This window comes from Geotrypetes seraphini, chromosome 1 (assembly GCF_902459505.1).
Source record: "Geotrypetes seraphini chromosome 1, aGeoSer1.1, whole genome shotgun sequence".
Classification (NCBI taxonomy): Eukaryota; Metazoa; Chordata; class Amphibia; order Gymnophiona; family Dermophiidae; genus Geotrypetes; species Geotrypetes seraphini.
The window spans coordinates 137,722,203-137,735,381 of record NC_047084.1 but is presented as its reverse complement, the minus strand read 5'-3'; the positions used below and the strand labels follow the sequence as shown (position 1 = coordinate 137,735,381).

General features: G+C 41.5%; 3 protein-coding genes across 3 annotated transcripts; all 3 read right to left on the bottom strand.

Annotated features, from left to right (window-relative positions):
* Positions 1-1,273: 1,273 nt before the first annotated feature.
* LOC117366741 (protein FAM183B-like) lies at positions 1,274-1,681 on the bottom strand. The gene has a single exon (XM_033958534.1). It carries the CDS (start codon positions 1,679-1,681, stop codon positions 1,274-1,276), a length of 408 nt encoding a protein of 135 aa, XP_033814425.1.
* A 1,647-nt stretch (positions 1,682-3,328) lies between these two features.
* Positions 3,329-3,736, bottom strand: LOC117366738 (protein FAM183B-like). Its single transcript, XM_033958521.1, has one exon. It carries the CDS (start codon positions 3,734-3,736, stop codon positions 3,329-3,331), a length of 408 nt encoding a protein of 135 aa, XP_033814412.1.
* Positions 3,737-6,002: 2,266 nt separating this feature from the next.
* Positions 6,003-6,410, bottom strand: LOC117366737 (protein FAM183B-like). Its single transcript, XM_033958505.1, has one exon. The coding sequence runs from the start codon at positions 6,408-6,410 to the stop codon at positions 6,003-6,005; it is 408 nt and encodes a 135-aa protein (XP_033814396.1).
* Between the last annotated feature and the right edge of the window lie 6,769 nt (positions 6,411-13,179).

The window sequence follows — 13,179 nt, the reverse complement described above, 5'->3', positions numbered from 1 at the left end:
AAGGTTTTTATATTTATTTACCTGTTATAAGAAATACAAGTTATTCCACACTTAGTTTTAAGGCTTTTATATTTATTTACCTATGTTATAAAAATTGCAATTTATTCCACACTTTTCTTTTTTTTAAGGCTATTTTTTAATTTATTTACCTGTTATAAGAAATGCAAGTTATTCCACACTTTTCTTTTCTTTTTAGGCTTTTTTTAAATTTATTTACCTGTTATAAGAAATGCAAGTTATTCCACACATTTTTTAAAAGGCTTTAATATTTATTTACTTGTAATATTATAAGAAATGCAAACAGAGGCCTTGGCATGTGACAATACAAATTTTGTTCAAACCAAAAGTACACTGATAAATCTCGCCATAGGTCACCATCTACTATCCAAAAGGAATTTCTCCTCGCACTCCATGCAGATGGAAGAGAAGGGGGATGTTCAAACAGAGCCTACCATTCAGTGTTACTGCAAGTTCGTGCTCTGCTCTTTCTGGCGCCATGCTTCTTCCATATATGTTGTAATGTCAGTCTTATAATGAGGAAAGTTAAGCTAACAATCTGTACGGTCCAATACGAGGCGTCTCTGAATGGTCCTCAGCCGAACCAAAAAGAGGATCATGTAGTGCCATGAAACTTACAAGTTATTCCACACTTTTCCTGACACTTTTTGTTTCAATGAGGCAAATGCATGTGGTAAATGTGCACAGGCAAAGGGAAACCAAGCCATTGTGACATCACCGATGAGGTTGGCTCTTAGGCAATGGTGTAATGAGGCATTATGACATCACAATACGAGGGTCCTCTGAAAGGTACTCAGCCCAACCAAGAAGAAAATGATGTGGTCATGAAACCTACAAGTTATTCCATAATTTTACTTTTTTTAAGGTTTTTATATTTATTTACCTGTTATAAGAAATACAAGTTATTCCACACTTAGTTTTAAGGCTTTTATATTTATTTACCTATGTTATAAGAAATGCAATTTATTCCACACTTTTCTTTTTTTTAAGGCTATTTTTTAATTTATTTACCTGTTATAAGAAATGCAAGTTATTCCACACATTTTTTAAAAGGCTTTAATATTTATTTACCTGTTATGTTATAGGAAATGCAAACAGAGGCCATGGCATGTGACAATGCAAATTTTGTTCAAACCAAAAGTACACTGATAAATCTCGCCATAGGTCACCATCTACTATCCAAAAGGAATTTCTCCTCGCACTCCATGTAGATGGAAGAGAAGGGGGATGTTCAAACAGAGCCTAACATTCAGTGTTACTGCAAGTTCGTGCTTTGCTCTTTCTGGCGCCATGCTTCTTCCATATATGTTGTAATGTCAGTCTTATAATGAGGAAAGTTAAACCGACGATCCGTACGGTCCAAGTTTATCAGAGGAGTAGTTATCCAACCAATCTCTTGAGCACTAGTTTGAGGCTCTGTGTATTTCTTAGTTGGCTCCAGAGTAACTTTATGAATCATGGACAGATAGGTGGGATTCACTTCTTGTTCCAAGTTATCATGCCAAGACATAGGCTTCCCAGTGACAGCATGAACTTGGTGGAAAGGATTGAACGCGTACTCGGTGATAAGCTTCTGGTAGCGCTGCTCCTTGCGGACCATCTCACGGAAGATGGCTACCTCATGCACCTCGTTCTTGACCTGATTCACCGACCGCCCTGCCATCGCCGAGGTCCCTCACCCCCGAGCACCGGGATTCACCCTCTGTCACCTCTCAGAACAACCTTTCGCCCACAACTTAAGACGAGACTTTTCTTGAGACTTTTTGTTTCAATGAGTCAAATTCATCTAAGTAAATGGGCACAAGTATAGGGAAACCAAGATATTGTGACATCACCAATGAGGTTGGCTCTTAGGCAATGGTGTAATGAGGCATTATGACATCACAATACGAGGGACCTATGAAAGGTACTCAGCCCAACCAAGAAGAAAATGATGTGGTCATGAAACCTACAAGTTATTCCATAATTTTACTTTAAGGTTTTTATATTTATTTACCTGTTATAAGAAATGCAAGTTTTTACACACATTTTTTAAGGCTTTTATATTTATTTACCTGTTATGTTATAGGAAATGCAAACAGAGGCCATGGCATGTGACAATGCAAATTTTGTTCAAACCAAAAATACACTGATAAATCTCGCCATAGGTCACCATCTACTATCCAAAAGGAATTTCTCCTCGCACTGCATATAGATGGAAGGGAAGGGGGATGTTCAAACAGAGCCTAACATTCAGTGTTACTGCAAGTTCGTGCTTTGCTCTTTCTGGCGCCATGCTTCTTCCATATATGTTGTAATGTCAGTCTTATAATGAGGAAAGTTAAACCAACAATCTGTACGGTCCAATACGAGGCGTCTCTGAAAGGTTCTCAGCCCATCCAGAAGAAAATGATGTGGAGCCATGAAACTTACAAGTTATTCCACACTTTTCCTGACACTTTTTGTTTCAATGAGGCAAATGCATGTGGTAAATGTGCACAGGCAAAGGGAAACCAAGCCATTGTGACATCACCGATGAGGTTGGCTCTTAGGCAATGGTGTAATGAGGCATTATGACATCACAATACGAGGGTCCTATGAAAGGTACTCAGCCCAACCAAGAAGAAAATGATGTGGTCATGAAACCTACAAGTTATTCCATAATTTTACTTTTTTTACGTTTTTTATATTTATTTACCTGTTATAAGAAATACAAGTTATTCCACACTTAGTTTTAAGGCTTTTATATTTATTTACCTATGTTATAAGAAATGCAATTTATTCCACACTTTTCTTTTTTTTAAGGCTATTTTTTAATTTATTTACCTGTTATAAGAAATGCAAGTTATTCCACACTTAGTTTTAAGGCTTTTATATTTATTTACCTATGTTATAAGAAATGCAATTTATTCCACACTTTTCTTTTTTTTAAGGCTATTTTTTAATTTATTTACCTGTTATAAGAAATGTAAGTTATTCCACACTTTTCTTTTCTTTTTAGGCTTTTTTAAATTTATTTACCTGTTATAAGAAATGCAAGTTATTCCACACTTTTCTTTTCTTTTTAGGCTTTTTAAAATTATTTACCTGTTATAAGAAATGCAAGTTATTCCACACATTTTTTAAAAGGCTTTAATATTTATTTACTTGTAATATTATAAGAAATGCAAACAGAGGCCATGGCATGTGACAATGCAAATTTTGTTCAAACCAAAAGTACACTGATAAATCTCGCCATAGGTCACCATCTACTATCCAAAAGGAATTTCTCCTCGCACTCCATGTAGATGGAAGAGAAGGGGGATGTTCAAACAGAGCCTAACATTCAGTGTTACTGCAAGTTCGTGCTTTGCTCTTTCTGGCGCCATGCTTCTTCCATATATGTTGTAATGTCAGTCTTATAATGAGGAAAGTTAAACCGACGATCCGTACGGTCCAAGTTTATCAGAGGAGTAGTTATCCAACCAATCTCTTGAGCACTAGTTTGAGGCTCTGTGTATTTCTTAGTTGGCTCCAGAGTAACTTTATGAATCATGGACAGATAGGTGGGATTCACTTCTTGTTCCAAGTTATCATGCCAAGACATAGGCTTCCCAGTGACAGCATGAACTTGGTGGAAAGGGTTGAACGCGTACTCGGTGAGAAGCTTCTGGTAGCGCTGCTCCTTGCGGACCATCTCACGGAAGATGGCTACCTCATGCACCTCGTTCTTGACCTGATTCACCGACCGCCCTGCCATCGCCGAGGTCCCTCACCCCCGAGCACCGGGATTCACCCTCTGCCACCTCTCAGAACAACCTTTCGCCCACAACTTAAGACGAGACTTTTCTTGAGACTTTTTGTTTCAATGAGTCAAATTCATCTAAGTAAATGGGCACAAGTATAGGGAAACCAAGATATTGTGACATCACCAATGAGGTTGGCTCTTAGGCAATGGTGTAATGAGGCATTATGACATCACAATATGAGGGTCCTATGAAAGGTACTCAGCCCAACCAAGAAGAAAATGATGTGGTCATGAAACCTACAAGTTATTCCATAATTTTACTTTAAGGTTTTTATATTTATTTACCTGTTATAAGAAATGCAAGTTTTTACACACATTTTTTAAGGCTTTTATATTTATTTACCTGTTATGTTATAGGAAATGCAAACAGAGGCCATGGCATGTGACAATGCAAATTTTGTTCAAACCAAAAATACACTGATAAATCTCGCCATAGGTCACCATCTACTATCCAAAAGGAATTTCTCCTCGCACTGCATATAGATGGAAGGGAAGGGGGATGTTCAAACAGAGCCTAACATTCAGTGTTACTGCAAGTTCGTGCTTTGCTCTTTCTGGCGCCATGCTTCTTCCATATAACTTGTAATGTCAGTCTTATAATGAGGAAAGTTAAACCAGCAATCTGTACGGTCCAATACGAGGCGTCTCTGAAAGGTTCTCAGCCCATCCAGAAGAAAATGATTTGGAGCCATGAAACTTACAAGTTATTCCACACTTTTCCTGACACTTTTTGTTTCAATGAGGCAAATGCATGTGGTAAATGTGCACAGGCAAAGGGAAACCAAGCCATTGTGACATCACCGATGAGGTTGGCTCTTAGGCAATGGTGTAATGAGGCATTATGACATCACAATACGAGGGTCCTATGAAAGGTACTCAGCCCAACCAAGAAGAAAATGATGTGGTCATGAAACCTACAAGTTATTCCATAATTTTACTTTTTTTACGTTTTTTATATTTATTTACCTGTTATAAGAAATACAAGTTATTCCACACTTAGTTTTAAGGCTTTTATATTTATTTACCTATGTTATAAGAAATGCAATTTATTCCACACTTTTCTTTTTTTTAAGGCTATTTTTTAATTTATTTACCTGTTATAAGAAATGCAAGTTATTCCACACTTTTCTTTTCTTTTTAGGCTTTTTTTAAATTTATTTACCTGTTATAAGAAATGCAAGTTATTCCACACATTTTTTAAAAGGCTTTAATATTTATTTACTTGTAATATTATAAGAAATGCAAACAGAGGCCTTGGCATGTGACAATACAAATTTTGTTCAAACCAAAAGTACACTGATAAATCTCGCCATAGGTCACCTTCTACTATCCAAAAGGAATTTCTCCTCGCACTCCATGCAGATGGAAGAGAAGGGGGATGTTCAAACAGAGCCTACCATTCAGTGTTACTGCAAGTTCGTGCTCTGCTCTTTCTGGCGCCTTGCTTCTTCCATATATGTTGTAATGTCAGTCTTATAATGAGGAAAGTTAAGCTAACAATCTGTACGGTCCAATACGAGGCGTCTCTGAATGGTCCTCAGCCGAACCAAAAAGAGGATCATGTAGTGCCATGAAACTTACAAGTTATTCCACACTTTTCCTGACACTTTTTGTTTCAATGAGGGAAATGCATGTGGTAAATGTGCACAGGCAAAGGGAAACCAAGCCATTGTGACATCACCGATGAGGTTGGCTCTTAGGCAATGGTGTAATGAGGCATTATGACATCACAATACGAGGGTCCTCTGAAAGGTACTCAGCCCAACCAAGAAGAAAATGATGTGGTCATGAAACCTACAAGTTATTCCATAATTTTACTTTTTTTAAGGTTTTTATATTTATTTACCTGTTATAAGAAATACAAGTTATTCCACACTTAGTTTTAAGGCTTTTATATTTATTTACCTATGTTATAAGAAATGCAATTTATTCCACACTTTTCTTTTCTTTTTAGACTTTTTTAAATTTATTTACCTGTTATAAGAAATGCAAGTTATTCCACACATTTTTTAAAAGGCTTTAATATTTATTTACCTGTTATGTTATAGGAAATGCAAACAGAGGCCATGGCATGTGACAATGCAAATTTTGTTCAAACCAAAAGTACACTGATAAATCTCGCCATAGGTCACCATCTACTATCCAAAAGGAATTTCTCCTCGCACTCCATGTAGATGGAAGAGAAGGGGGATGTTCAAACAGAGCCTAACATTCAGTGTTACTGCAAGTTCGTGCTTTGCTCTTTCTGGCGCCATGCTTCTTCCATATATGTTGTAATGTCAGTCTTATAATGAGGAAAGTTAAACCGACGATCCGTACGGTCCAAGTTTATCAGAGGAGTAGTTATCCAACCAATCTCTTGAGCACTAGTTTGAGGCTCTGTGTATTTCTTAGTTGGCTCCAGAGTAACTTTATGAATCATGGACAGATAGGTGGGATTCACTTCTTGTTCCAAGTTATCATGCCAAGACATAGGCTTCCCAGTGACAGCATGAACTTGGTGGAAAGGATTGAACGCGTACTCGGTGATAAGCTTCTGGTAGCGCTGCTCCTTGCGGACCATCTCACGGAAGATGGCTACCTCATGCACCTCGTTCTTGACCTGATTCACCGACCGCCCTGCCATCGCCGAGGTCCCTCACCCCCGAGCACCGGGATTCACCCTCTGTCACCTCTCAGAACAACCTTTCGCCCACAACTTAAGACGAGACTTTTCTTGAGACTTTTTGTTTCAATGAGTCAAATTCATCTAAGTAAATGGGCACAAGTATAGGGAAACCAAGATATTGTGACATCACCAATGAGGTTGGCTCTTAGGCAATGGTGTAATGAGGCATTATGACATCACAATACGAGGGACCTATGAAAGGTACTCAGCCCAACCAAGAAGAAAATGATGTGGTCATGAAACCTACAAGTTATTCCATAATTTTACTTTTTTTAAGGTTTTTATATTTATTTACCTGTTATGTTATAGGAAATGCAAACAGAGGCCATGGCATGTGACAATGCAAATTTTGTTCAAACCAAAAATACACTGATAAATCTCGCCATAGGTCACCATCTACTATCCAAAAGGAATTTCTCCTCGCACTGCATATAGATGGAAGGGAAGGGGGATGTTCAAACAGAGCCTAACATTCAGTGTTACTGCAAGTTCGTGCTTTGCTCTTTCTGGCGCCATGCTTCTTCCATATATGTTGTAATGTCAGTCTTATAATGAGGAAAGTTAAACCAACAATCTGTACGGTCCAATACGAGGCGTCTCTGAAAGGTTCTCAGCCCATCCAGAAGAAAATGATGTGGAGCCATGAAACTTACAAGTTATTCCACACTTTTCCTGACACTTTTTGTTTCAATGAGGCAAATGCATGTGGTAAATGTGCACAGGCAAAGGGAAACCAAGCCATTGTGACATCACCGATGAGGTTGGCTCTTAGGCAATGGTGTAATGAGGCATTATGACATCACAATACGAGGGTCCTATGAAAGGTACTCAGCCCAACCAAGAAGAAAATGATGTGGTCATGAAACCTACAAGTTATTCCATAATTTTACTTTTTTTAAGGTTTTTATATTTATTTACCTGTTATAAGAAATACAAGTTATTCCACACTTAGTTTTAAGGCTTTTATATTTATTTACCTATGTTATAAGAAATGCAATTTATTCCACACTTTTCTTTTTTTTAAGGCTATTTTTTAATTTATTTAGCTGTTATAAGAAATGCAAGTTATTCCACACATTTTTTTAAAGGCTTTAATATTTATTTACCTGTTATGTTATAGGAAATGCAAACAGAGGCCATGGCATGTGACAATGCAAATTTTGTTCAAACCAAAAGTACACTGATAAATCTCGCCATAGGTCACCATCTACTATCCAAAAGGAATTTCTCCTCGCACTGCATATAGATGGAAGGGAAGGGGGATGTTCAAACAGAGCCTAACATTCAGTGTTACTGCAAGTTCGTGCTTTGCTCTTTCTGGCGCCATGCTTCTTCCATATATGTTGTAATGTCAGTCTTATATTAAGGAAAGTTAAACCGACGATCCGTACGGTCCAATACGAGGCGTCTCTGAATGGTCCTCAGCCGAACCAAAAAGAGGATGATGTAGTGCCATGAAACTTACAAGTTATTCCACACTTTTCTTGACACTTTTTGTTTCAATGAGGGAAATGCATGTGGTAAATGTGCACAGGCAAAGGGAAACCAAGCCATTGTGACATCACCGATGAGGTTGGCTCTTAGGCATTGGTGTAATGAGGCATTATGACATCACAATACGAGGGTCCTCTGAAAGGTACTCAGTCCATCCATGAAGAGGATGATGTGGAGCCATGAAACTTACAAGTTACTCCACACTTTTTCTTTTTTTCTTTTTAAGGCTTTTAATTTATTTACCTGCTATGTTATAAGAAATACAAGTTATTCCATAATTTTCTTTACACTTTTCGTTTCAATGATATTAAAAGTGTGGAATAACTTGTTTCATAGCTCCACATCATTCTCTTCATGGTTGAGCTGAGAAATTTTCAGCAGCCCCTCGTATGAGGTATTTTCTCTGTCTCTAATGGGCTGACAAACTAAATGATAGCCAAGTTGATTTTTTCTCTCTCTACTCTATTTGCTTACCTCTCGGGGTAGATGAATACTATATATAAATGTCCATATTTAAAGCAAAACCATTCCTCTTCTCTAGGTGCAGTTAAGGGAACAATGTAAGTTTTGGGCCAAATAACGCAAGTTAAATAGCATAATTTTGTATTATTTGTCCGTAACACAAATATAGGGGCATTTAAAAAAAACTAAAACACCCAAATACCGGCATAAATCGGTACTTTGACATCCTAATTGCCAGGACGTCCAAGTGCTGATTTTCAAAACCGTCTTTCTGGACATCTTGCGAGTCGTTCTACCCGTTGTGCATCCATGACTAAACAGGGGTGTGTTGGAGGTGTGTTCTTGGCGGGCTTTGGGCAGACTTAGATTTGGATGTTGTAGTAATAATCAAACCTTTCCTAAGACGTCCTGGATGGAACTTAGATGTTTTCAAAGTGTCTGAGAGCTTGATGCACTAAAATCAGCGATCTCCGCTTAACCTGTTTTCACACCTTTAGTGACGATCGCTTTTACCGATCTGATGCACAAAATGGCCCACTGTGTGTTTTTTCCCTTGATTGCCCATTTTCTGATCTGGTCATGCAAATTAGTTAAAATCCCATGCAAAGTAGCCAAGCGATTGATGCACTAACATCGCTTGGCTATTTTTTTTAAAAAGGGGTTTTAGCGATCGGAAAACCCAACTGGTCTAGACTGTTGGTACCTGTTGTTGTTTTTTTTCAATGGCACAGATATTTTGCATGTTTTACACACACAAAATATCTGTCCCATGAAAAAAAATAATTAAAAAGTTCCCCACCACCAATAACGGCCCTCCCTCATGACCCCCAACAAACATGGCGTGAGAGAAAATTGGCAGGAGGCTGCCCACTCACTCATGCCACACAGAACACCTCCATGCCATGCCCCCCCTACATCAGGTACCCCCGAGCCATTGTCCCCCCTGAACCCCCCAAAAATGGCTCCCTCCTCCCCACCCCCGAACTTCCACATACTTTTTAAAAAAGTCGGAAGTAGGAAGCCCGTTCTGAGGCTCCTCCTTCGGACCCTCCAGCCCTAAATGACGGCCTTTCCCCTCCCCAGTGCATCATGTGATGCATGAGGAGGGGTCAAAAGCCCTAAATGGTTCAGTCACCTAAGGCCCCTCCAAAAGGGGAGGAGCCTTAGGCCTCTGTATCCAGTATATTGAGTGAGGAGCCTAAGGCCCTAACTTGCTTGGCCAATTGGCTTTACCAATCAGGGCTTTAGGCTCCTCCCTCAGTATTCTGATTGGCTTGATCAATTGGCTTGACCAATCAGGACTTTAGGCTTATCCCTCAGGGTAGCAGGGGGCGTCCAGTAGCAGGAAGGAGTGGGTATCCCTCCTGTCTTATTGGGGCGGTTCGGAGGATGGTGGCTCAGGGGTACCTGGCGCGGGGGGAGGGGTCATGGCGCAGGGGTGTTCTGCATGTCAAGAGGGAGTGGGCAACTCTCTTGCCTTGTTTTAGAGGGAAGGGGAGGAGATTGATTCGGGGGAGTCGGTGGCACAGGGGAGGAGGGTCAGTGCAGGGGGGGATTTTTTTCACATACACACACAAAATCTGTGCCATTAAAAAAAGCACTACCAGCAGTGACAGGAGGTTGCTTCCCCTGCCACTGCTGTTAGGGCTCTGCACATGTATCAATCGCTCACTGAGCGATTGATCTGTCACATTTGGTGTGCAAATGATTTGCACCTCCTTGCAAATCATTTGCATGCAAACTTGATAGCGCATCGATCGCTAATCGAGAATTGGCCAACAGTGATCCAGTCGGTATCTTTAGTGCATCTAGCCCTAAGTGCAAAAAAAGAACCCAAACTGACCACATGACCATTAGAGGGATTAAATAATGACCACCAAAATAAAGAAGATGATGTAGTGAGATGAAACGGAACCTGCCACAAATATAGATCAACCCACTTCCGAGTGGACTCTATAGGGGGCAGCACATACACATATGATGTTGAAATTAAAAGGGTTAATATCTTGATCCTTAACCTTTATTGCCACCTCCTCCTAAAATGAGGATGTCCGCTTGAAAATAGCTCCTCTAGAACCCTTGATAAAGCCATTGTAGGGCGAAACGGGTCCCGCCGGACTGGCTAGTAATTCTGCATAATAAAGATAAGTGACAAAACTTACTGTGATGATGCTTTATTAAAATTCAACCATAAAGTAAATTAGCAACAGTAAGATTTCTGCACAACATCAAGGAGGAGATTAACCCTTTTAATTTCAACTTCATATATGTATGTGTTGCCCCCTTTCCTATAGAGTCTACTCGGAAGTGGGTTGATCTATATTTGGAAGGATTAAGTAATGACCCCCCACACTCCCCCAGTGGTCACTGACACCCTTCCCCCCAAAAAAAACTCTGAATGAAACAGTAAATCCCTGTCTCTAGCGCAGCGGCACCTGGCATGGGAAAGCCTAGTAGAGCTGCACACAAGTGTCTTAAGTAGCCTGGTGAGTGGGCTAGTGAGCAATAGAGAGGAGGGCCCAGACCCATAAGATACTCTAACCACTACTTTTATGTTGGAACGTGTGATCCCTCCCAAATCCTATTATGCTGCCATATAGGTGCTACCTGCATCCATAAGAACTATAAGTTTGGGAGGAGTTTTTGAGGACTCGACATATATTATAAGAGGGCCACGGTGAGACTTACATCTGGCGCCCTTTATGTGAAGTTCACAGCAGTGCCCTCTAAGGCACTGTTCTTCAACCGCCGGTCCGCGGACCGATGTCGGTCCGCAGGAAATTTCTGCCAGTCCGCACAGGGCTGGCGAGATTGATTAACTTCAGTTTCCTGCCGGTCCGCGCAGGGCCAGCAAGATCGAGATATTTTGAGCTGGTCCGCACTGGGCAGGAGAGATCATGGGGAGCCTCCGACAGTGGCTTTCTCCCCTCTCTGCAGCTCTCCTTACTTACCAGCGCAGCGATTCACGAAGGCAGCCTTGGGGCTTTTGCTGAGTCGCGGCCACCTCTGATGATGCAACTTCCTCTTTCCTCAGAGGCGGCGCAACCCAACAAAGGACCTGAGGCTGCCTTCCTGAATCACTGCGCTGACAAGTAAGGAGAGCTGCTGGGAGGGGAGAAAACCACTGTTGGAGGTTGGGAAGCTGCTGGGGAAGGGGGAAAAGGGACAGCTGCTACTGGACCTGGAAAGGGAGAAGGACAGATGCTGCTGGGAGGGGAGGAGGGAAAGGAGTCTGGTAAGGTGCTGGCCAAGGTGAAAAAAGGGACAGCTGCTATTGGACCTGGAGGGAAGAATAAGGAGAGATGCAGCTGGGAGGGGAGGAGGGAAAGGAGTCTGGGAAGCTTCTGGACAAAGGATAAAAAGGGACAGCTGCTACTGGACCTGGAGGGAAGGAGAAGGAGAGATGCTGCTGGGAGGGGAGGAAGAGAAGAGAGTTACTACTGGACAGGAGGAGGAGGGAAGGGAGAAGGAAAAAAGGAAGGAAACAGCTGGCAGGGAGATTAAAAGTGAAGTTTTCAGTAAAATGTGGGGGGTTACAACCCCCCAAACCCCCACAACACGGCGCGATCTCTATTAAGTAAAGTGGGGGGTTCCCCCCACGCCCCCCTTCGGAGCTCTAAAAACAGTAATTTTCCACGCTGCGCTCAATTGTCTGCGCGCGCCTTTGTCCCGGCGCGCTTTTGACCCGACACCGTACATCGCTTAGAATTTTGAATAAGCGATCAATGAAATTTATAATAAAACTTAAACTTAAATAAAAACACAATATGGAGACTAGGGTTACCAGATTTTATGTCAGTAAAACCTGGACCCCTATGCCCGACCCCAGGCTCGCCAGTTCCACCCATCCCTGCCCCTGCTGCTTGCTCATTGGGCGGGAAGGCATCCGCACATGCGTGGATACGACGCCATAGCATCACACACATGCGCGCATGCATGAGGGCACCGCGTGTGCATGGAAGCTCGCTCCTGACACGATTTCTTTTCCAAATCCCGGATAAAGTGCTGGGTTTTGAAAAGCCGTCCGGACCCCCCGGACATGTCTGGTAACCCTAATTGAGGCACAACCCCCCCCCCCCCCCCCCCCCCCCCACTGGCAGCAATGTAGATGGAGGACTCCCGCTTAGCTTAGAGGGAGCGGAGCCCATGCCTCCTTACAGTTATATGCTCTGGATTTTGTGTGTACAATGTCTAGAATGCAGATTAATAGCAGTTACTTGTAAAACTGCTAATTGGTGCCAGCACGACATTATAAAAATAGAGACTGTGATACTGAAACATAAGGAAAGAAAATGCATGACAACCCCAAAGGGTGAGCAGTGGGCTGAAGTAAGAATGTATTTATTTACAAAAAAAACTTCTATTCCGCTTATAGCCTGCGGATTACAGTGTTCCCATACACAAACCGAGAATAAAGTAACAGCAATACATCTTCGCAAAATAGGGTTACCAGAACTTCCAAATGGAAAATCTGGACCCCTAGAGCCATTCAGAGCATTCCATAACCGAGGCCCAGCCACCAGAGATGGCTGCCACAAGGAATAATGATGGTTTCTGACCCGGATCCTGCCAGTGGCTCCCAGGCCCCACTGGTGTACTCCTGCCACTCAGCCCAGAAAGAAATAAGCCACACCGAGTTTTCCCAAAACACAGCCAGTGCTGGATTTAATTGATAAAGATAATTGCACTCATAGTCAGGTCAGATGGCATAATTGAGCGATTGTACAAAACAGTTGGTGCCTCCGAGTTAAACCCAGTCCTTAAACAAAAG

What these genes read in the sequence shown, in the direction of transcription:
- LOC117366741 (XM_033958534.1), bottom strand. Translation starts at nt 1,681, where the DNA reads ATGGCAGGGCGGTCGGTGAATCAGGTCAAGAACGAGGTGCATGAGGTA.
- LOC117366738 (XM_033958521.1), bottom strand. Translation starts at nt 3,736, where the DNA reads ATGGCAGGGCGGTCGGTGAATCAGGTCAAGAACGAGGTGCATGAGGTA.
- LOC117366737 (XM_033958505.1), bottom strand. Translation starts at nt 6,410, where the DNA reads ATGGCAGGGCGGTCGGTGAATCAGGTCAAGAACGAGGTGCATGAGGTA.